Raw genomic sequence first — 23621 nt, 5'->3', positions numbered from 1 at the left:
AATTAATTTTAACAATATTAAAATTAAATGTAGTAGTTTTAATTTGTTATACATAATTATTTAATTTTTATTTGTTATTGTTTTGTGTGTAATGTTTTTGCAATTAATATTTTTAAATAATGTATAATTTATTAAAATAATTATTAAAACATTATTAAGTATATATATTATATATGTCTGTTTAATTTTTTATCAAATTATAATTATTAATTATTAATTTTTAACATTGTGAAATATATTTAATAATGTTTATTTTATTTATAAGTATTATTATGTTTATTTTACATATTTTTTATAACCAAAAAAACCCGATATTTTTAAAAACGATATTTTTGACATCTATATTTTATTTTCGATATTTTTGTGCTTACCATGTTGTAGATAGGATGTAGATATTCTTGACATCGATATTAGTGTTGCGATATTTGTGTAGGTCGAATTTCTGACCTTCGAAATTTTGTCAGAGAACCCTGCGGCATGCCTGTTACCCTAGGAACTTGGAATGTGAAGGGGTTGAATTCGCCTCAGAAGCGCCAAAAAGTTTGGAACTATGTACTGGATCATCACCTGGACGTGGTGGGTCTCCAGGAGGCCCACCTGGCTCGGCGGGATGAGGCCAGGTTGAAACACAAGCAGTTCCCCCTTATCTATAGATCTTCGGCGGTTTCGAAACATAGGGGATTGGCGCTGCCGTTCTGCTCGACTCTCCATTTCCAGCCCTTGGGAGTCCGGAGCGATAGGGAGGATAGATGGCTTCTTGTTAAGGGGGACCTGTTCCTTCCTTGTGCTGTATGCTCCCAATGCGGGGCAAAATAGATTCCCTTTGAACTTACTGCGTACTGTAGAGGATTTTGTGGAGGGGGCGCTCTTCGTAATGGGGGACTTCAATCTCGTTTGGGATCCGGACTTGGACTGCTCCCACTGTCGGAGGGCCGAAACTGGGGTGTTCTCTGATGAGTCGCGCCGGCGGATCAAGGAGCTGGGGTTGCTGGATGGGTGGCGCTCCCTGCACCCCCTCTCCCGGGACTACACCTTCTCTCATGTCCACCAATCGTATTCCCGGTTAGATCATATTTTTTACAACCAGTCGCTCCGGGGTTCCGTGAGTGAGGCCAAGATGTTTCCTTTTTCCATTTCTGACCATAGCTTGTTTGCGCTAGGGCTCCAATGGGCGCCAGTGGGGGACGTTCCGCGCAGATGGTACTTTCCGGCTTCCCTGGTGAGGGACGATTCCTCTTGCAAGGAGCTCCGTGTGGCGATTCGGGACTTTTTCGACCTTAACCCGGTTCAAGACACATCTGTTTTTACTACCTGGGTTGCCTTTAAGGCCTCCGTGAGGGGTAGTTGCTTAGCTATTAACGCGGCACTTAATCGATTGAGGAGAACGGAACGAGAGGCGTTAGAGACGGAACTTGCAGTGCTGGAGCGTGCGCATAAAGACCAACCTTCCAAACACACGTTGCGACCGCTTACTGCTCTCCGGGGCAAGCTACGGGCGCATTACAATAATAGGTCGGAGTTTACCCTCCTGAAGCTCCGTCATCTCTCCTATGCTCAGGGGAACAAGGTGGGGAAACACTTGGCCCGCCAACTGCACCGTAAGCGGGAGCGGGAATACATCGGAGGCATTCGGGACGCGGCAGGTGCGCTGCAGCACCGCGATGCGGACAAGGCGGCACGCTTCGGCGAGTTTTATGCGACGTTATTCGCAGGGGACTCCCTTGACCCCTCTGCCCAGAGGGACTACCTGCGTACTCTCCCGCTCCCACAGGTTTCTGCGGCCTGGAATGAGTTGCTCTCTGCTCCCATCACGAGAGAGGAGGTGCTGAGTGCCATCAAGTCCCTGAAGCCTCATAAGGCGCCGGGTGCAGACGGCTTCACGACCCTCTTTTATCAGACCTTTGCCGCCGATATCAGTGATTTCTTGGTCCAACTGTTCAATGCGATGGCTGAGTCGGGGGTTACCTCGGCCTCTATGGCGGAAGCCGTCCTCTCCGTCATCCCTAAGCCCGGTAAGGACCCGGCTCTCTGTTCATCGTATAGGCCGATCGCCCTGCTCAATGTCGACGCCAAACTCTATTCTTCCATCCTAGCGTCCCGCCTGCAAGACCTGATGCCGGTGCTAATCCACCCGGATCAATCTGGGTTTATTAAAGGACGACAAACCCATGATAACACCAGGAGGGTGATTCACCTCATCGAGAAGGCCAACCGCTTTAACATTGCAGCAGTTTTGCTTGGCCTGGATGCCGAGAAGGCGTTTGACCGGGTGGACTGGCAGTTTCTCTTCCGTACCTTGGCAGCGTTTGGGTTCTCTGATAGATTCATCACCATGCTTCGGGCCAATTATAGCGGGCCCCGTTCCCGTGCCGCGGTCAATGGCTGCTTTTCGTCCTTCTTCCCACACTCGCGAGGTACGAGGCAGGGGTGTCCGCTCTCTCCCTTGCTGTTCGCTCTGAGTATTGAACCACTGGCGCTGGCGATACGGGAGCACCCGGATATCCAGGGGTTACCCTTTATGGGCGAACAGCACAAGATCTCCTTGTTCGCGGACGCCGTCTTGCTCTCGATGGCAGACCCTGCGCACTCCCTCCCCCACGTCCAGATGACCCTGGCACGTTTTGAAGCAGTGGCGGGTTTTAAGGTGAACTACGACAAATCCTATATCCTTAATCTTACACTCTCGCCGATGGAGGTGGACCGCCTTCGGCCGCTCTCGCCTCTTCCTTGGACTCATTCCTCATTACTATACTTGGGGGTGCGCTTGACCCCCACAGTGGGGAAACTGTATTCGGCCAACTTCCCTCCTCTCATGGATGCGATACGGGCTGACTTGAACCGGTGGGAACCATTGTTTATCTCCTGGCTAGGTAGGATACACGCGATTAAAATGACTCTTGCCGAAGCTTTTATATCTGTTCCAGGCGCTCCCCATTGTCTTGGACACTGATTTCTTTCGCCGCGTTAAGACTCTAATGCTCCGGTTCATATGGCAGGGGGGGCGAGCTAGATTTTCTTTTGCCACTCTCCGACGCCCTCGGGGAGAGGGAGGGGTGGGCCTCCCGGACTTGCTCCTCTACTATAAAGCTGCGAAGTTGAGGGTCTTGGTGGAATGGACCCAACCGCTTTCGGAGAAACACTGGCTCCACATGGACAGAAGTGTGGCGGGACGCACGATATGGGATCTGGTATGGAAGCCTAAGGGGGCAGGCCCCAGAATGCGTACATCAGCACCCCTACCGGCACCACCCTGAAGGTCTGGGACTCGGTTTCTGGGGATGAGCGCTGGACTACGTTCCAGTCGCCTTTTACTCCCATACATTTCAATCCGGCCTTCCCCCTGCTATGCAAGAGGGTCCATTCGACGCTTGGTGAAGCGGGGGCTGTCTCGCCCTTACGCATTTGTTTCATGGCTCTGCCCCGCTCACCTTTGCCAATTGTGGACGGGATTATGGGGTTCCTCAGACAGAGCAGTTCCGCCACACCCAACTGCTGCACTGGGCTTTGTCTCCGTCGATGCAAGAGGCGGCAACTAGACCGCCCACCCCCTTTGAGGCTTTCCTCTTGCGTACCTCGACGATGCGCGGAGCCATCTCCTTTATCTATGGCCACCTCTTGGCCACCGCTCTCTCTCCGAGGCCGCGCTATATGGGCTTCTGGGAGGACATCCTGGGGAGGGCCATTGCAGATGAAGACTGGTCTCACTTGTGGTGCGATTTGACCAGCCACAATCACTCGATGGAGCTGCGCGAGGCGCACCTCAAGACAATGATAGACTGGTATCTCTCTCCCGCCAAGATACACCGCATCTTCCCTACCTCCTCGGACAGGTGTTGGAGGGGATGTGGTCTCTTGGGGGACTTTCGCCATATTTGGTGGGATTGCCCGGTCATCCGCCCCTACTGGCAGGAGATACTGTCCCATATTACAGAGATCTTGGGTTACCCGATCGCAGACTCCGTGGCTCACGTATTACTAGGTCTCCGGGATCCCCTCCTCGAACACCAGACGCGTGCGGACAAAAAGATCCTTTGGTTGTGTTTGGGGGCGGCTAAGGTCACTCTGGCGGCAGCTTGGAAAAAGAAGGAAGCCCCGGCGATATCTTTGTGGCATGCGAGGTTGTGGGAACTGTTGAGCATGGAACGGATGGCGGATGTCTTCCTGGGGTCCTTTAAGAATTTCAGTTTCCGCTGGGGCCCTCTGGTGCGCTTTCTCTCTAGGGGATTGCCAGCAGCGGTATGTCCTCCCTCAATTCGAGCCCTTCACCTGTTCCAGGTATGATTATCGATTGGGGAATGCCCTGCGTACGACTGAGAGTTACCACCACTGGGGGAGGGTGGGAGGGGTTGGGAGGGTCGGGGGGGTTGCGGGTTGGGGGGAGTTCTCTTTTCTTTTGAGTTTGATTTTTGGAGAGGTGCCTGAAGAAGAGGGGGAGAGCTAGATCTTTCTCAATTGTTGGGCATTGCCCGATAGCCTGGACTTTTGCAGGGGCATTTTATTGGGCGGAAGTGAGGCCCCACCATTGACACTCTTCCTGGGCTGATTGCTTAGCGTGGGTGATACACCAGGCGTCTGCTTGGCTCCCTGGCCCCTCCTCCTCATATGCATCCCCCTGCGAGGGAAGTTGTGCGGGACTGTCGCCGATGGTTTCTTTTTGTGTTTTCTTATCAATAAAGACATCTTTTACAAAAAAAAAAGATGGGACTCTGCAGCGAGGGTCCTCAAAGGCATCTGACGTTGGCATGTGGGAGAGCCACCTATATTGGCTCTGCACGTTATTTCCAGAGCGAAATGGCACCAATGTGTCGCACAGAGTTACTGTTATAAGATTTCGGGATCTTTTCTGATGCCTGGGGAAGTATTCAAAAGGTGTGGAACCTGCTGAAAGAGCGTTATCGAAGATAAGTAACTTGTTCCTCCCGTCCCAACAGAATGAATAACTTACTTTATAAACTGAGGACATTCACACATACATGGAATTTATCTCAAACTTGCATATCAAAGGACTTCTGAGAGTTGTCTTATCATTTCTGTCGTTACCTGCAAATACTGAGTAAATATAGTTAAACAAAAAAAATCTTTCAGCTTGGCTAAAACACACACCTTTTGTACTGTATGAGGTGCATAATGTATGTCAACCACAATTGGCACAGTACAACATGGCATACTTCTTAATACTGTGGAAATATATGGGTTTTTTTCTGCATCACATATAACTTGTCACGTAATCTCCCTAATAATTGTATATCTACCATTGCTATGCAATTGATGCGCTCGCTGTCCTGAAGGCGACTTTCCAAATACTTCAACAGTTTCCATTACAGACCGATGTCTTTCTTGACTTGTGAAAATATGTTCAGTAGTGTAAAAAGACCAGTTCCTCTGTTAGACGAATGTGTCAACTTCAGTGATATTTATATTTCCATCATTTCAATTTTTCACCTGTAAAGGTGGATCTTCCAATGAAAAAGTATGTAAAAATGTTTCTGTCCCTATTTCTGGTTCTGATACCAGTAAACATCTCACACTCTCCATTGCTCGCTGGTCATCCAAAGCCAGCAGCTGATAAATCAACTGGTTCAACATACATATATATTTTGCTGCTTGTTCCTAAAACTATACATTGATTCTAGTATCACCCTCACTGTTCTGCTGCACTTAATTCAACACAGATCTTATTTTATTTATTTTTATGTCTTCAGCTAAAGAAAGATTTCTAGATGGCAGTGCTTGAATTCATCTGCATACATTTGTAGTTGCTTTGTCTTTCCCAGGTAGTCTCCCAAAGCGGCAAGGTTATACACAGATGTGTCTAGTAGCTTGCTGTGCCATAGAGACTCATGCTGAGGTTCAATGATGATTGCAAATAAGGCAGAAACTCATTGGTGTTATTTTGTTCCCTTTCAGATGAGATATTACCAATCAGTTTGGGCGGCACTGCCTCTTTTGGAATGGGGCCAAGACTAGTTTTCCTATGTCTGCTCCCTGTCTTCAGTGACAAAATAGGAATGCTCACAGTGCAAGTTTCAGAGTGTAAGATTCAAGCTTATCCATCGTCCATCCATCCTTTTTATTTTTTTGTCTGTTATACTTTGTGTGCTGTAGGTTAGCACCATGGGCGTTCCTTCACCTTGTGTCCTAGCAGCCTTTTCACCTAGTGTGAAAGTTATTGAAGAAATAGATTATTATTTTCTTTTTTCAGGCCAGCGAGCAAGCGATCAGCAATATCCTCTTCACTTCCCAAAGCAGCTTCTTTGTTGTGTCAATGAACCATGAAGTCACCCGGTGGGTCTTGGAAGCTCGCCCTGATCAGAATTCAGTCAGGTAGGTGTGAGAAAAAGAATTATGGGATAAAAGAATGGAGAGTTGCTTAATCCAAACTATGTGAATGTATCATTTTGCTTATTTTTGGTAAACCTCAGTATTTATTTATTTTGTTTTTTGTGAAGTGCCACTAAAAAATGGGTACTTGGTGAGACACACGGGTTTTAGGAAGAGGTGGTGTGAAACCTGTCAAAGCAAATCTTGGCATTTTAGGAAAAGATGGAAAAGCCTCAATTGAGATAGAGGTGCCAGTCTTGGGCCTTTAAATGATGGCGGGCAGTTGTCTAGGGTAGCTATAAGCAGTTCTCATGGGTTTTAATAAAAGGTTTTGAAGCCTGAGAAAAAGTGAGTGCATCTTTTACTGAGAGGAGGTTGTTTATCGTCAGAGCTCTAGAGAACTTTAAGAAGTTGTCCCCAAGTCTCAGATAGACTGAGAAAAAAACCTTCCAGAGAATAGAGCCTACTGCAAGTAGACTTCTGCATTTTGAGGTTATTTGGACAGATTTACAGTTGCTTCAGTGAAGTTGATCTGAAAGTTGGTTAGGTAGACTCGGGTGTCATAATGGTGTTGCCTTTGTGAACTGTGCACAAAAACCAGTAAAGCAAACTCAAGGTGATTTGATGCTATCTTTGCGCCTTAGATCGAGCATAAGTCAAGCAGTGTGGTTAGCTACAATTTGAAGCTTACTCAGTGTTGATCATGGTAGACCAGAATGCATGGTGCTACAGTATTTCAGGCAGGAGATCACTATAGCCATTATCAAGATGCATTTTTGGGGAGAAGCATGACCAGGACTATCTTTCAGCACAAGCGTGGGTGGTGGAGACCATCTTGGTAACTGCATTTACTTGGAGAATAAAGGCTAAGATATGGCCATATGGCTAAGCCTCGTTGTGCTCTTGCAAGACAGGTGGCTGTGTGATCATAGTGTCGGAGCCTGTTCAGGAGGTCCTACGGCCAGAGAGAGACCACTGGGTCACAACCATGGTGGTAGAGTTTGTTTGCCATGGGTGTCCTGGGGCCAACAAACAATGACTCTGTAAACTGGGCCAGGTAACTCATTTCCACTGTTGACTCACAGGATAGGGTGTGAGGTGGGGGGTAATTACTATGACTGTTAGCCAACATGCATTGTGCAGATTTCTATCAGGGGTGAGGATTCCTGCCCTACCACAGCACTCTTCTGCTAGGCTATAGTTCTGTCCCAACTATGCTGGACAATTACTTAGGGGGAATCTCGGTCAAGAATCGGGTGAGTTACGAGTACACTTTTATGGCTGTTTGATCAGTGTTCCAATGTGAGGGACCCATAGGCCCATTTAGTGTGGTATCTTGTTAAATATTTGGGCACCACATGGGTGAATTTAATTACACCGCTCTGGTGAAAGGTACAGTCTCTATTTCAGACACTGACTTGCGTTACCTGCCTTGGTGCAGTGCTGCTCAGAGTTGTGGTAGTTGTCTTGTGCTCTTTGCTGTCACACAGCAGAGTCCTCCAGCACTAGAAGTATTGTCTCGAGGCGGCCTCACCTTTCAAGTCATGTCAGATTTGTGGTGTGGCAGGCCAGGCTCAATGGTCGTCCCTCCTTGACAGTTGCAGCCTTTCTGACATTGAGGGAGTCTTCTGCTGCAGCAGTGATGACGTCTGGCGCACAGCTTGTTGGCAGTGGCGACACACTGACGATGCAGATCAGCAGCTAGGGATCATCAATCCTCTCTTCTTGGCACTTGTGGCCTTCGGAGAGTCCTTAGGGGCAACCATAATGATGTCTGGACACAGCTCATTGGTGGCAGCAAGCAGGCTCCTCAGGTCACAATGGAGACAGCAGATGGCACACTGAAGATGGAAGTTAATCTCTTCACATATTTTGCCAAATGAACCACACAGGGGAAACAGGCAGATCTAAAAGATACACGTTAGTGATAGATTCCTTACCTCAGAATATCCCCAGGCATCACTCCCCCGCGGCTCCGGTGGAGCCTCTGTTGTTGCCTGCGGCCTACCCGCCTTTCCCGAGACCATACGCGACTCTGGAAGAAATACAAGTATTCCTGTCGGCCATGGGCCGTTTATTTGCCCCATCAGGCCCCTCCGGTGTGCCTTCGGGCCCCGTGGACCCATTGGGTGGTTCTGCCCCCGTGCCTTGGTCTCGGCTAGGCGAGCAAGATGCCCTGCAGCGCCGTTGGCTCCGACCTCTGCACCGGGTCCGAAACCACCTCCGGGGCAGACGCCGGACACAACGCCGTTGCCTACAGTGTTGTGTTTTGATTTAGATACCCGTATATAGGTTTCCCTGAATAATGTCCTAATATAGGCACAATTCGTATTGCCCTTATTTATGCTTAGGAATCCCAGTCTTTATTTAGGCATTAGCCATGCTATCCAAATACAGGCATGGTCACCTACATCCGTCCATCCCACGTCACAACGAGTTCTTAGAAACCAGACCCTTAAGCAGACAGAACTTTCCCCAGCTAGGATTATTGATTTATCCAAGAACTCATCGATTATGCATGAACTACTATTCCTTAGGGGTTCATCCATGATGTCTTCCTCTGCCCCACTTTACGTCAATGCTAGCATTCCTAAACACCTTCCAGGTATAAATATACCTTCCCTTACCATGGCAAACCACGACACGACTCAGCACGACTTGACTGCACGGTTCGCCACGGCAAGTTCGGAAGGTACCATATCCCGGCCTGACGCACTGACCAGACACTGTCATCCCTGCTTGCAGAGAATCCAGCTTCCAGTGTTCTGACTCCCTTTGCGGGGTGTTAGAGTTTGAGACCCGGAAAGAGATACCCACCTCTCTCATTCTAAAGGTATGGAGCTGACTAGAACCTAGAGGGACTCTTGGCATACTAATCTTAGTATATACCATACTATAAAAAAGTAGCACCTACTTCTTGCCTCGTACTACACTTAGGTTAGGTACACTGGGGTAGAACTATTTACAAGCATCAGACGAGTATTCACTTTTTAGCCTGTGTTATTTATGTCTGTATATATGAATATATGTCATAACTAAAAGACAACGCTATTGCAGTATTATTTCTTCGTACTGCTTACGCTGTGCGTATTATATCTTGCTTACTGTCTAATGATTGTAACAGCTCATATCTCTTACACGAGAAACAAGACTGTTCAATAAATCCATTTATTGAAACGCCCGTCTATTTATTTCTGTGTACCTCTGGAGAAACTAAGCATGCACGATTAACTGAGTGAAACTGTTATCTATTGTTTCCACGATTCTGAGACGCTTTCCGATTCTAAGGGAAACAAAGTTGTCATGTTTATGCGGTTGTCAGAAACGAATCCCTTCTTGTTCATTCGAGGAGGATACTGACCTTAGTCCTATGCAAAAACTATAGTGTATATTATTCCAATGCGCAGAGCTTAGACCTATGCAAAAACCATAGTGTATATTATTCCAATGCGCAGAACCTAGAAGGGAAATAGGAACTACACTACAACAGGGCCGGACTACGTCGAGCCTGGATTGGTCTATTATCCTTCGATTCCTATTCCAGGTGGGGAGTTTATTCCCTTTCCCTTGTCCCCTCATCCTTACCGACCTCTTAAACAGCCGGTGGACGAAGGGGACCCTGTCGCAGCTCAATGTGAGGATGAACTGGAGTGGGAGGGTGATATCGAAGGTCCAGGCAATCTGGATTTTTTTCCGCACCCTGGTACACTGTCCTCCTCTTCCGTGGCGAAGGAGGAGGTTGGGAATTTTTCTGTGGTGTTGCGTAGGGCGGCAGAGGCTCGAGCTCCCTTCCGTGCCTATCAGGACCAATCTCCTGACTGAGGTGCTGCAGCCGGCGACCTCGGCGGAGCCGCTACTGCCCTTTAATGATGCGCTTACACGAGCGGTGCTCTCCCAAGCCATTAACGAGGGAAGGGATGCTGCAAAATTCACTATTCGTTGTAGCCTTGACACAGCCGACTCCCTTGGCAGGGTAATTTCCACAACAGTGGCGCTACGCCATTACGCCTGGCTCAGGACAACTGGCTTCTCTGGGGTTGTCCAGAACACTTTGTTGGACATGCCCTTTGATGGCACGTGTCTCTTTGGTGACAAAGCGGATAGCACTTTGGAACGCTTTAAAGACTCCCGAGCTACAGCCCAGTCCTTGGGTCTTGCCTCCACGCGCGCTCCCTTAGGGTCTGTCTTTCGCTCTTTTCGAGGTCAGGGATGAGGCACCCAAACACGTTCCTTTAAAAGCCGCCGGCCTGCGCAGCCACAGTCTCAGCGCAGCCGCGGTCTAGGGGCCTGTCGAAGTGGGGCACGGGGCAACGGACGGGTCAGTCCACCACCGCCCCTGCTACCACTGCCTCAAAACCTTCCTAGTCCAGTGTTTCAGGCCCACCAAATGCCAGCGGGCGGCAGGATTCGCCTTCACCTCCCCCACTTGCGCACCATCACTTCAGACAGGTGGGTTCTGCAGATAGTCTGAAGTGGCTACTTCCTCCCTTTCGAGACTTCCCCTCCAGCCATGCTGCCTCAGTACCACTGCATGTCGGGGGATCACTTGGTGCTTCTCCAGCAGGAAGTTGTGGCCCTCTTGGTCAAGGGGGCCATCGAGAACGTTCTGACGCCAGAAGTAGGTCGTGGTTGTTACTCCCACTACTTCTTGGTTCCAAAGAAGGACAAGGGCCTGCGTCCTATCTTAGACCTCCGGAACGTCAATCGCTTCCTCGGGAAGGAGAAGTTCAAGATGCTCACGCTTGCTCAGGTCCTGTCTGCCCTAGACCCGCAAGACTGGATGGTAGCATTGGACTTGCAGGATGCTTATTTTCATATCCCCACTCTTTCGGCCTTACCAGCGCCCCTCGGGTGTTCACGAAAGTGATGGCGGTGGTCGCAGCTCATCTGCGCAGATCAGGGGTCTCAGTCTTCCCCTATCTGGACGACTGGCTGTTGAAGGCGGGCTCGCCCCAGGTAGTTGTCTCCCACCTCCAGAGTACGGCCGACCTCCTGCATTTGCTGGGGTTCTCCATCAACGTGCCGGAGTCGCACCTGATTCCCTCTCAGAAGTTCCTCTTCATCGGAGCGGTTCTGGACATGGCGCAGTTTCGGGTTTATCCTCCCGAACAGCGAGTCCAGGACATTCGGGCTATGATTCCGATCTTTCAGCCCTTGTCCTGGGTTTCGGTCAGGACGACCTTGAGGCTGCTGGGACTCATAGCCTCCTGCATCCTGCTAACCAACCGTGCACAGCGAAAGCTGTAGATCCCCTTTCTGCCCCACTTTCTGAGGTCCTTTTGTTCTTTCTCTCTTTGGCCCTGCAGGGCTCTGCTCTGGGCACTATCAAGGGCAACCATTCTGATCTTACAGCCTTTCTGAGGCTGCCTGATCAGCCCTCTCTTTTCAAGTCCCCTGTTGTCAATAGATTTCTCAAAGGCATTACTCACCTTTTCCCTCCTATTCCTTTTGTGATGCCTCAGTGGGACTTGAACCTGGTTCTCACATACTTAATGTGTGCTCCCTTTGTGCCTCTTCATAACTGTCAGTCAGTCAGTCAGTCAGTCAAAGCACTTTATTTCGATTAATTAAAATCATAAAAGCAATGGGCATCACAAAATTACAGACAGACAAATACAACTCATTTACAATATGTGTATAAAACTTTTGTTAAAACAAATGTAATAAAACCAATGATAAGAGGAATTATTAAAAAGGTAGGAAGACATTCCATGTGCAAAAAGAAAGTTCATACGGAGTCACTAAATGCAGGTTGGGAGAAACTCTAAAACCCCAATTGTGCAAATTAGCAATCAAGCTCCCCAGAGAGAGGCAGTGTTTTGTTCTTGAGCCTCATAGCTGCCACCAAAAAGCTGGCCACGTAGAAAATGTCACGGGTACAACTCAGCATCTTTAAATGTATTAGGGCTGGTCTGACTTGAGTGAAACCTTTCTCTTTTAAAAGTGGGAGCAAACATTTTTCCCTCATTTCAGAATAAAAACTACAAAACATAATAAAATGCAGGGTATCTTGGGTTGAGAAATTGTCACACCTGCAGGGCATACTACATTCAGGTTTGGCCCACACAGGGTAACTGCCCAGAGAATAGTGGATTAAGTTGAATCTGAACCTGGTCAGTAAAAATCTATGAAAAGGTTTGGTTACAAGCTGTAAATATGGCTCCAGGGAGGGCGAGGTGACTAGAACATAGTTCTGTCTCACAACTGGTTTTTTAAGCTCCAACTCCTCCCGGGTCAGCCTTGCCTCTTCTAGAAAAGTAGCCCTAATCCAATGAACATCCTTCTTAACAATGTTCTCCGGGGAGGTAAAAAGCTCTGGGCGTCCTAAATCAGCAAAAGCCTTTCTCACGTACTCAACCCAGGGGATCCTTTTAGCATTTTCCATGGCAATAACATCTGTAAGAATGGCATGGTTCAACGTGATTTCCTTGTTTAACCATGTTTTTGCCCAACAAACCAGGGGGGCCACCCTTAGCTTGTCCGTAACATATCCAATCCCCACCTCTGTGTGAATGCTAAATGTGGGGGTGGATTGAGGGACAGACAGGAGGGATCTCAGGAACCTATTTTCAACTCTTTGAATTTGGAGTTGGGCTATGTGGCCCCACAGCGGGGCGCCATACAAGACAATGGACATACATTTAGCGTTGTATACTTTTATCAGTGCCTCCATGGGTCTCGCCCCCAACCTTTTTGAAAAGCCCAAAAGAGCACTGGTGGACCTTGCCATCGAAATACTTTTTAGCTTAATTTGTGGGCCCCAAGAGCCCTTATGATCAAAAAGGACGCCTAGGTATGGGAAGGTACGTACCCTTGACACCTCCGCCCCCTTGCAATAAAAAGTTTTTAGTTTACAGCTACGGCTACTTCTACCCACGACCATGGCATGAGATTTATTAATATTCACCTTCAAGTCAAGCTGGTCCATAAAAGAGGCAAAAGAATCCAGCATCCTTTGCAAGCCCACCCCCGTGCGAGCCAGTAAGACAGCATCATCCGCGTATAGGAGAACAGGGATTGATAAAGCTCCTACACGCGGAAGGTCTGCCCCAGTGGTGCCCAGAGAGCTATCCAAGGCGTTTATATAAATAGTAAAAAGGAGGGGGGCCAAAATACAACCTTGTCTAACCCACCTTTCTGAATTAAAGTGTCTAGTGCATCTTCCCTCTTGATTTACCCTAATGGTGGCAGAAAGCTTTTCATGTAGGGCCGCTAAGAAGTTAATCAGTGGAGGATCAATGCCAATATCGTGTAGGATCCTCCAAAGCTTGGCCCTGTTCACCATGTCAAAGGCCGAAGATAGGTCCATGAATGTCATAACTGTCTTTTGCGGTTATTAACTTTGAAAACTGTCTTCCTGGTGGCCATCACCTCCGCTAGGCGTGTGAGTGAGCTTACATGTAAGCCTCCTTTCCTGGCGATTAATCCAGGCAAGGTTGTGCTTCGACCACGTTCCTCCTTTCTACCAAAAGTAGTCACTGCCTTTCATCTCGGGCAGACTGTCATTCTGCCCACTTTCTTTCCGCCTCCACACCCTTCAAGAGAGGAAGAGAGGCTCCACCGTTTGGACCCAAAACGTGCGCTTTCATTCTATCTCAACCGCATACAGCAGTTCCGGGTGGATGACCAGCTCTTCGTTGGTTGCGTGAGCGCCAAGAAGGGCCGAGCTGTGCACAAGCGGACTATCTCCCGATGGGTTGTCTTGTGTATTAAAGCCTGTTACTCTCTGGCTAAAAAGGAACCTCCGGTAGGGCTGTGCGCCCATTCTACTAGGGCCACAGCAGCTACTACAGCATTGGGACGCGGTGTCCCCCTGCAAGATATCTGTCAGGCAGCCACGTGGGCCTCGCTGAATACTTTCACTAAGCATTATTTCCTTGACAGTCAAGTCCGGAGAGACTGCTTCTTTGGCCGGTCGGTTCTCCGTGACTTTCTGGTGTGATTTCACTTCGCAGACCCTACCCCGTGGTTGGTATTGCTTGGGTATGTATTCTAAGGTAAGGAATCTATCACTAACATCTGTAAGAGACATTAGTTAGTGATAGATTCCTTACCACCCGCCCATCCTCCCCCTTCTGCGAACTGTTCTCTAGGGTTCAGGTCATCCCTTTCAGGGCCCTGGTTCTATTGCACCAGTAGTCGGTCTCTGGCATGGCTCTGTGTTCCTGGCGCGGAAAGTCGTGTACAGAACTGACGTCAGAGCGCGTGGGCGCGTCTAAGTAGCTCCGATGACATAATCTCGGCGAATTCGAAGCCAGCGAAGTACGCGGAGCCGCTCGACGACGCCTTCCGACACGCAGGGGTACTGCTGACAAAAACTTTCTGGATCCAGTCTGACGCCTGGGGATATTCTAAGGTAAGGAATCTATCACTAACTAATGTCTCTTACAGATATATTGTTACACAAGTAAGTAACTTGTGTTTCACTCGCTCAGCTTTGGTCAGCACTGGGTACACTCCCACACACGCCAGCCTATTATGGGTGTTCCTCACATGGGAAATAAGACCGGGCTTTGCCTCGTGAACAGTCTTTCATTCTGAAGGGCCAGGTACTCTCCTTCCCTCTTCTAGCAAGCAGATAGACTTTTAGGCCCCAAGCAGACACACATCTTCTCCAACAAGTTGTGCACACTTCAGGTGATTTCTATTCTCATCTAGGAGACTGGTTGCCATGCAAACACCAGCTCTGGCCGCAAAGCTTTTCCTTAGTACTCTCTACAACTCTCCATCGTTGGTCAAGTTCTGGGGCAGAAAACATGGCAGGTGCTGTCTAGAAACTGCCTTACAGAATCTATGGACTCCCCTATTAGCAACCCCTTTACTTCGATTAATTCTTAAGTGTAGCCATATTTCCACTCTTCATCACTTCAGTGTGTGCCTCTCCACCCTCTAGTCTCAGGAATGCAGGCACTATTCCTCTGCTGTCTGGAAAAGCTGCATCCACACTCTATTTTGGGCAATGTTAAGCCAGGAGCCATCCAAATGGATACCGTGGGCTAAAACAACCATACTCACACTACACACAGTCTCTTTATAACACATGCACCATACATACATCCAATATGAAAATACGCATTCAGCATACATGACATATCTGCGCATGGACGGGATGTCACATCTTAGCGGAACTCTACACAAGTGACCTGATGGACTGCACTCTACCAAGTCAGACAACATTATCTGAAAGAGACACGTTAGTAGTGATAGATTCCTTACCTTAGAATATCCCCAGGCGTCAGACTGGATCTGGAAAGTATTGCAAGCAGCACCCCTGTGCGTCAGTAGGTGGCGTTGTGCGGCTCCACGTCCGTCGCTGGCGTTGTATGCGCCGAGATGACGTCACGAAGACTACTAGGCGCCACCCATGCACGCTGACGTCAGTTCTTTCTTTTTCCGCGCCAGCAAGCGCAGATCCGGTAAGAGCACGTACCTTAGTCACTTTTGACTACCCTTTTTTTAGACTTTTTTTCTCCTTGGTGCATGTAGGAATGCCTGGATTTAAGTTTTGTGGTGCCTGCTGTCACAATATGTCGGTGGCGGACCCCCACGATGTTTGCCTCTACTGCCTGGAAACCGACCACGACTCCCGGTCCTGCCGTAACTGTCGGGCCATGGCCCCGAAGGCCTTGAGAGAGCTGCGCCGGAAGCTGCTGGAGGTCCGGCACTCGTCCCAGCGCCGTTCTAGGTCCTTGCACCGTTCCTGAGAATGCTCGCGGGGCCGTAGTCGTCACTCCTCGGGCTCCAAGTCTTCGCCCTCGGATTCGGGTAAGTGACGACATAAGTCGAAGAAGCGAGTTCACTCTCCGACGTCCCCCCGTCGGTCCTCGGATGCGGACGAGGGGGACAGGGGTTCTGCCCCTGCGGCTCCTTTGGAGCCTGGGAATCCCGTGGCCTACCCGCCTTACCCGGGTCAGTCGGCAACTCCCGAACAGGTGCAAGAATTTCTTGCTACCTTGGACTGCCTTTTTAGGCCTCGGGCTCCCGTCGGTGCGCCTTCGGGCCCCGCGGTCCCGTTTCCGGATCCTGTGGGGCCGCCGGCGCCACCGGTGGATCCAGCTTCGATGCCACAGGATCCTGCGCCGTTGGCTCTGGCGGCCCTGGCGCCGCAAGGGCCAGCGCTTCCGGCCCTGGCACCACCCTTGGCTCCGGCGCCGCAGTGGGTGCCGTTTGTCCTGCCCTTACCCTGGTTCCAGGACCATTTTGTTCCTACCTGGGATCTGCATTGGGACACGGCGCCGGCACGGCACTGGCTGGCGCCATTCCCAGCGCTGTTTCCAACGCTGTATGTTCCTTCTCCGGCTCCAGCTCTGCCGCCTCGGTCTGTTCCCCATGCAACAGAGGTGGAGAACGACTGGGAGGGGTCCGAGGACCCTCTTGCCTGTCAGTGTGACTCCGAGCAGGACTGGGTGGACGACTTGGAGGACGTCGGCGACCTCGACGTCTCTTCTGACCCGGGGTTTGCCTCTCCCCTGCCTACCATGGAGGAGGGTGCCTCCTACACGATGGTGCTCCATCGGGCAGCTGAGGTCCTCAGCCTCCATCTTCCTACGGTGGCCCTCAAAACTAATCTCCTCACTGAGGTGCTCCAGACGGGGCCCCTGCTCCCCTTTAACAACACCCTCACTGACGTCTTGTTGGGCACTTGGTCGCGGCCAGCCACAGGGGCCCTGTGGATAAGAATGTTGCCAGGCGTCACCACCCGGCGCCTGGTGACCCCGCTTTTCTGACCACTCATCCTATGCCTGAGAGCCTGGTCATCCAAGCCTTGATGTCAGAGTGCTTTTCCCACGGCCCCGCCGGATAAGGACTCTAAGAAGCTGGAGCAGAACGGTAAGAGGTTGTTCTCTTCGGCCAGCTTGGGGCTGCGGTCAGTGAACACCGCCTCCTTATTAGGCTGCTATTCCCACGCGGTGTGGGGTACAGTTGCCCAGGTGTTGCCTCAGTGTCCTGAGGAGATTCACGCTGTGCTGTTCCAAGCTGTCGCTGAGGGTAAAGATTCGTAAGTTCGCCATTCGGTGTGGTTTGGACACCGCAGACTCACTGGGTAGGGCGATTTCTACGACTGTGGTGCTGCGTCACCACGCCTGGTTGCAGTCTACTGGGTTCTCGCCCGATTTCCAGAGCTCGCTCATGTACATACCCTTTGATGGCACTCGCCTGTTTGGTGATAAGGCCAACAGTGCACTGGAGCGTTTTAAGGACTCGCGAGCCACGGCCAAGTCCTTGGGTCTTTCTGCAAAGAGCCCGGCCACTCCTGGTTTTCGTTCCTTTCGTGGCCATGCCAGAGGCACCCAGGCACGTTCCTTCAGCAAGCCTGTGCAGAACCAGCATCAGCGTGGCCGCGGACCCGGCTTCCGCAGGGGCGGGTCTGGGAATCAGTGTGGGGGTCAGTCCACTTCTGCCCCTGCTGCTTCTAACTCCAAACCTTCCTAATCCGAGCTTTGTGGTGCATTCCACCCCGGTGGGCGGCAGGAACCGCCACCACCTACCCTACTGGCGCGATGTCACGTCAGACAATTGGGTGTTGCAGATCTCCTCAGGGGTTACTCCCTTCCCTTTCAGTCCTCCCCTCCAGCCATGCTACCTCGGTACCACCGCATGTCGGGGGATCACTTGGTACTCCTCCAGCAGGAAGTCATGGCCCTCTTGGCCAAGGGGGCCATCGAGTGCGTTCCTCGGACGGAAATAGGATGTGGTTGTTATTCTCACTACTTTCTGGTCCCCTAGTAGGACAATGGGGGACTGCGCCCCATCTTGGACCTCTTGAAAGTCAATCGCTTCCTCCGAAAGGAGAAGCTCAAAATGCTGACTCTGGCTCAGGTCCTGGCTCTCTTGACCCTGGAGACTAGATGGTAGCGTTGGACTTGGAGGACGCATATTTTCACATATCTGTCCTGCCGGCCCACCGGCATTACCTGCGGTTCACGGTAGGCCAGGAGCATTTTCAGTTTGCTGTGCTCCCCTTCGGCCTTACCAGCGCCCCTCGGGTGTTCACGAAAGTGATGGCGGTGGTCGCAGCTCATCTGCGCAGGTCAGGGGTGTCAGTCTTCCCTTACCTCGATGACTGGTTGTTGAAGGTGGGCTCGCCGCAGGCAGTTGTCAACCACCTTGAGACCACGGCCGACCTTCTGCATTTGCTGGGGTTCTCCATCAACGTGCCGAAGTCACACCTGAGTCCCTCTCAGAAGCTGCCCTTCATCGGAGCGGTTCTGGATTCGACGCTGTTTCGGGTTTATTCTGCCGCGCATCGAGTCCGGGATATTCAGGCTATGATTCCGATCTTTCAGCCTCTGTCCAGGGTTTAAGTAAGGATGACCCTCCGGCTTCTGGGCCTGATGGCCTCCTGCATCCTGCTGGTGACACATGCCCGATGGCATAAGCGGGCTCTGCAGTGGGACCTGAAGTTCCAGTGGGCACAGCATCAGGGCAACCTGTCCGATCATGTCCAGATCTCGGAGGGCACTGCATGGCAATTGCAGTGGTGGCTCACGAATCGCAATTGGGTCAATGGCAGATCCCTCTCCCTTCCCCAACCGGAGCACACAGTGGTGACAAATGCGTCCCTCCTGGGATGGGGAGGCCACTTGGGAGAGGCGGAGATCAGAGGCCTCTGGTCTCCGGCGGAGTCCCGGCTCCATATCAATCTGTTGGAGCTTCGGGCGATCTGACTTGCTCTAAAGGCATTCCTTCCCTCTGTCCAGGGAAGTGTGGTGCAGGTGTTCATGGACAACACCACTTCCATGTGGTATTGCATCAAACAGGGCGGGGTGGGGTCTTGGACCCTATGTCAGGAGGCTCTGCGCCTCCGTACATAGCTGGAACATCCAGGCATTACCTTGGTGGTTCAACACCTGGCAGGTTCTCTGAACGCCAGGGTGGACGAACTCAGCTGCCGGTGCTTGATGGATCACGAATGGCGTCTTCACTCGGAAGTGGTGCAAGGTCTCTTTCAGCAATGGGGCGAGCCTTGGTTAGATCTATTCGCCACCGAAGAGAATGCGCAATGTCTTCAGTTCTGCGCGTTGGAATTTCCAAGGCGGCACTCGCTAGGCGACGCTTTTCAACGCGAGTGGAGTTGCGGTCTATTGTACGCCTTTCTGCCTATACCACTTCTGCACAGAGTGCTGAAGAAGATTCAGTGCGACCGGGCCCAAGTTATCCTAGTGGCTTCAGATTGGGCACAAAGATACTGGTATCCCGAGCTACTCAGTATGGCGACCGATCCCCCGATCAAACTGCCTCTTCGGGAGGATCTTCTGTCACAGCAGCAGGGGACGGCCCTGCACCGAACCTGTCCAGCCTCCACCTCCATGCCTGGAGATTGAGCGGCGACAGTTGACAACTTTTGATCTTCCTCCCGAAGTCTGTGATGTCATGCTGGCTGCCAGGCGTCACTCCACTAAGATGGTATACGCCTGCCGGCGAAACAAGTTTGTGGCATGGTGCACAGCTAAGGCTGTGGATCCACTTTCTGCCCTTCTTTCCGAGGTCCTTCTGTTCCTTCTTTCTTTAGCCCAGCAGGGCTCTGCTCTGGGCACTATCAGAGGTTATCTTTCGGCCATCTCCGCCTTTTTAAGGCTTCCAGATCAGCCTTCTCTTTTTAAGTGCCCGGTTGTTAACCATTTCCTAAAAGGCATTACGCACACGTTTCCTCCTGTGCCGTTCATAGTGCCTCAGTGGGACTGAAACCTTGTCTTGACATATCTGATGTGCCCTCCCTTCGAGCCCCTTCATACCTGTCCTTTGCGACTTCTCACTCTTAAGACGGCTTTCCTGGTAGCTATCACCTCTGCCAGAAGAGTGAGTGAGCTCCAGGCTCTTTCTTCCAAACCTCCTTTCCTTTCTCTTCATCCGGACAAGATGGTTTTTAGGACCCGTCCTTCTTTTTTGCCAATGGTTGTCACGCCCTTCCACATCGGGCAGACCATCACTTTGCCCACCTTCTTTCCGCCTCCTCATCCTTCGAAAGAGGAAGAGAGGCTCCACCGTCTGGACCCAAAACGCGCGCTCTCGTTCTATCTGAAGCGCACACAGCAGTTCCGGGTGGAAGACCAGCTCTTTGTTGGATATGTGGGCGCCAAAAAAGGCCGGGCCGTGCACAAATGAACCATCTCTCAGTGGGTCGTTCTGTGCATCAAAGCATGTTACTCGTTGGCTAAGAAGGAGCCTCCTGTGGGGCTGCGTGCCAATTCTACCAGGGCAACGGCAGCCACTACTGCCTTGGGGCGCGGCGTTCCCTTGCAGGACCTTTGTCAGGCAACTACGTGGGCCTCACTGCACACGTTTACCAAGCATTACTACCTTGACAGTGAAGTCTGGAGAGACGGCTTCTTTAAATGTAAATTGATACTTGTATAGCGCACTACTCACCCACAAGGGTCTCAAGGCGCCTGTACGAATACCGCTGTGGAACCCATCCTGGCTTTCCCTGTGAGGCGTCCACTCCTGGGCACCCCCAAGGTGGAGGCCAGGCATCCTTAGCGTTGTGGGGGCCGTTGCGGAGATTAAGCAAGCTATTTCCCAGCGTTGCAGAGTGGGACTCCATGATTGGAATAGGCACCGAGGCGAGAATTATCAGGTCCGTGGAATTTTTGAGCCCAAGACCCGCCGAGGCAGGGAATTGAACCCTGGTCCCGAGCTAGACCTCTGCATCAGGGTCTGCCGCTCAGCCACACTTCTCCACCGTTAAGTTCTTTGGCCGTTCTGTTCTCCGTGACTTTCTGGTGTAATCCTGTTCGCAGACCCACCACCGGGGTTGGTATTGCTGGGGTATCTATTCTAAGGTAAGGAATCTATCACTAACGTTTCTCTTTCAGATGCACAAGTTACTACTTGTGTAAGGATATATCTGTAAGAGACATTAGTTAGTGATAGATTCCTTACCGCCTGCCCATCCTCCCCGTTCTGCGAACTGATTCTAGGGTTAAAGTCATCCCTTTCAGGGCCCTAGTGTCTTGGCACCGGTGGTCAGTTTCTTGCGTGGCTCTGCGTTCCTGGCGCAGAAATTTGTATACAGAACTGACGTCAGTGCACATGGGTGGCGCCTAAGTAGTCTCTGTGACATCATCTCGGCACTTACGATGCCAGCGACGGATGCGGAGCCTACTGCTAGCAAAACTTTCCGGATCCAGTCTGACGCCTGGGGATATTCTAAGGTAAGGAATCTATCACTAACTCATGTCTCTTACAGATATATTGTTACACAAGTAAGTAACTTGTGCTTTAATCCTTAAAAATCAGTTTACTGCCACCAGCACCACTGCATGTCAACACTCTTAGGACATGGGTGGTAGTCTCATTTCACTACAGAGGGTATGCTTGGTGAACGAGTTCTGAACTTTGGATTTACCCATACACTTAGCAAATATGTTAGACTGACCTGCTGAAAAACATTGAGACACCAGTTTCATATACAGCTTACCATGCAGGAGACATTACCATCCCAACATTTATTAAATTATGCTAAGTGAAATGAAGAAGTGGAAGGGAGAGGTGAGTGATTCCTGTCGCTGGTGCTCCGACTGTGTTGAATCCGTTGGCCATATATTTTTTGTCTGCCCAGCCTATGTAGCCCCCCCCGGGCAAAATGGCTCAAACCCATATGTCGAAACTTGGGTACCAGAGTGGGGCTCGAGGCGTTAAGAATATTAAGATCTGATACTAGTAATTGCACTGTAATTGCCGTGGCCAAATTTCTGGGTTGGGCCTGGATTATCAGAAATAGGACATAATAGGCACCCAGCACTGTGTTTTATTTAGTTTTTTATCTAGCTTTTACCATTGAAATGTCTTTCTTTTTTACTGTATGGAATATCCTTTTTACACTGTACTGTCTTTTATGATGAATATAATCGATAATAAAGACTTTATATGATGATGATGATGAAATGAAGAAGTGAGAGATTTATTAGGCCCAGAAGCATGATTTCTCCCTTCTAGCACTTAACTGGAAACCGGTTTTGCAGGGGGTTCTTCATGCAGTTTGCAACCAAGTGATGGACCTAATCTCCTGTGTAGCTGACCAATTTGAACATGTGTTAGATGATGCCATGTCCATCAAGGATATGGGGAAGGAAAGCAGTGTGGGTCTTACATGGACCTGGCAATTGGCCGAGTCTTGAGGGGCACTGCAAATGATGATGGTGGGTATTGACAGAATGAAGCACATTTTCCCTTGGTTGGTCAGCAAGTGAAGGACCAGAAATAGGAAAGTGAGATGTCAGTATGAAATGCAAGGTGATTGAGCAGGCGTTTATGGTCTTTTGTATTGAAGATGCAGATAAAGCATGTAGAAACAGAGCAGACGTAACCTTTGTTGTTCCATGATATTTTGATATGTTGTATCAGTACTTGGTGGTGGAAGAGAGTGTCTTAAAAAGGATGTCACAGGCCCTAATGTGTACAAGGAAAACTGGGCCCATTTCCCCAGTGTCAGTAGTGAAAATAAATTATTTTTGGGCTACAGTGGGCCCCTCACATCTGGTGTCTTTGCCCTTGCTGCAGTATTTTTTTATCATAACTTTTTATTAAGGACACAGTTTGACACAACAAACAGCTTATAACCAAGTATCTGTGGAGGCCACACTTTGCAATAGTCGACTGATAATTCCAAGGTCACATATATTTTCATATACAATGTCATTGAACTTCATTATTTATTTATTTATTTTGTATTTATTTATTTAGTTTGTGTTTTATAGAGCGCGAACTTGACCCGTTAGGGTATCCGAGCGCTTTACAGAATCATAGTATTGTACAAAAGGCATGAAATCATAAGAGTATACTATAGATTGGGAGGGGGCGGGGTGCTGGATACATAGGGGATGGAGGTATACAAATGTACAGTTTACATTACGGTATAGATACTCAAGACAAGGCCCCAGGTTTCTTGGTGGGGTGACTAGGTCATCAGAGGGAGGCAATAGCCGGGAATTGATTAGGGTCTCTGGGGCGGTTGAAGGTAAAGGTTTAAAAGAGGAATTTACCCATAAGGAAGGATTTGGCCTCCTTTTTGAAGCGTGCAAGAGAGGGGATTCTTCTGATGGCGGGTGGGAGAGAGTTCCATATTCTTGGCGCGGCCCCAGCGAAAGCCCGATTGTACGTTTTTTTTTTCCCCGAAAGCGTGCAGGCTGGAGTAGGAGGTCTCTGGCGGACCGTGAGTTTGATTCCTCCGGATAACACATGTTTCTGTGCAAGATATGCAGGAGAGTTTGAGTATAAAGCCTTGTGTGTGATGCATGCCAACTTAAGCTGTATTCTAGCCTGGAGAGGAAGCCAGTTCAGCGCTTTCAGGTGTAGAG

At 50.0% G+C, this 23621-nt stretch overlaps 1 protein-coding gene across 3 annotated transcripts in view; it reads left to right on the top strand.

Annotated features, from left to right (window-relative positions):
• TEP1 (telomerase associated protein 1) overlaps positions 1-23621 on the top strand; it is a 1383286-nt gene that overhangs the window by 1197520 nt on the left and 162145 nt on the right. For all 3 annotated transcript variants that reach the window (XR_014966740.1, XM_085618536.1, XM_085618535.1), the window contains exon 49: positions 6203-6324. Coding sequence is in view for 2 of the 3 variants with exons in the window: in XM_085618536.1 (XP_085474662.1) it covers positions 6203-6324 (122 nt within the window). In the remaining variant the exon portion in view is untranslated. The remainder of the gene's footprint in view (positions 1-6202; positions 6325-23621) is intronic.

Source organism: Triturus cristatus, chromosome 7 (assembly GCF_964204655.1).
Source record: "Triturus cristatus chromosome 7, aTriCri1.1, whole genome shotgun sequence".
NCBI classification, from domain to species: Eukaryota; Metazoa; Chordata; class Amphibia; order Caudata; family Salamandridae; genus Triturus; species Triturus cristatus.
This window is presented reverse-complemented; position numbering and strand designations above follow the sequence as displayed.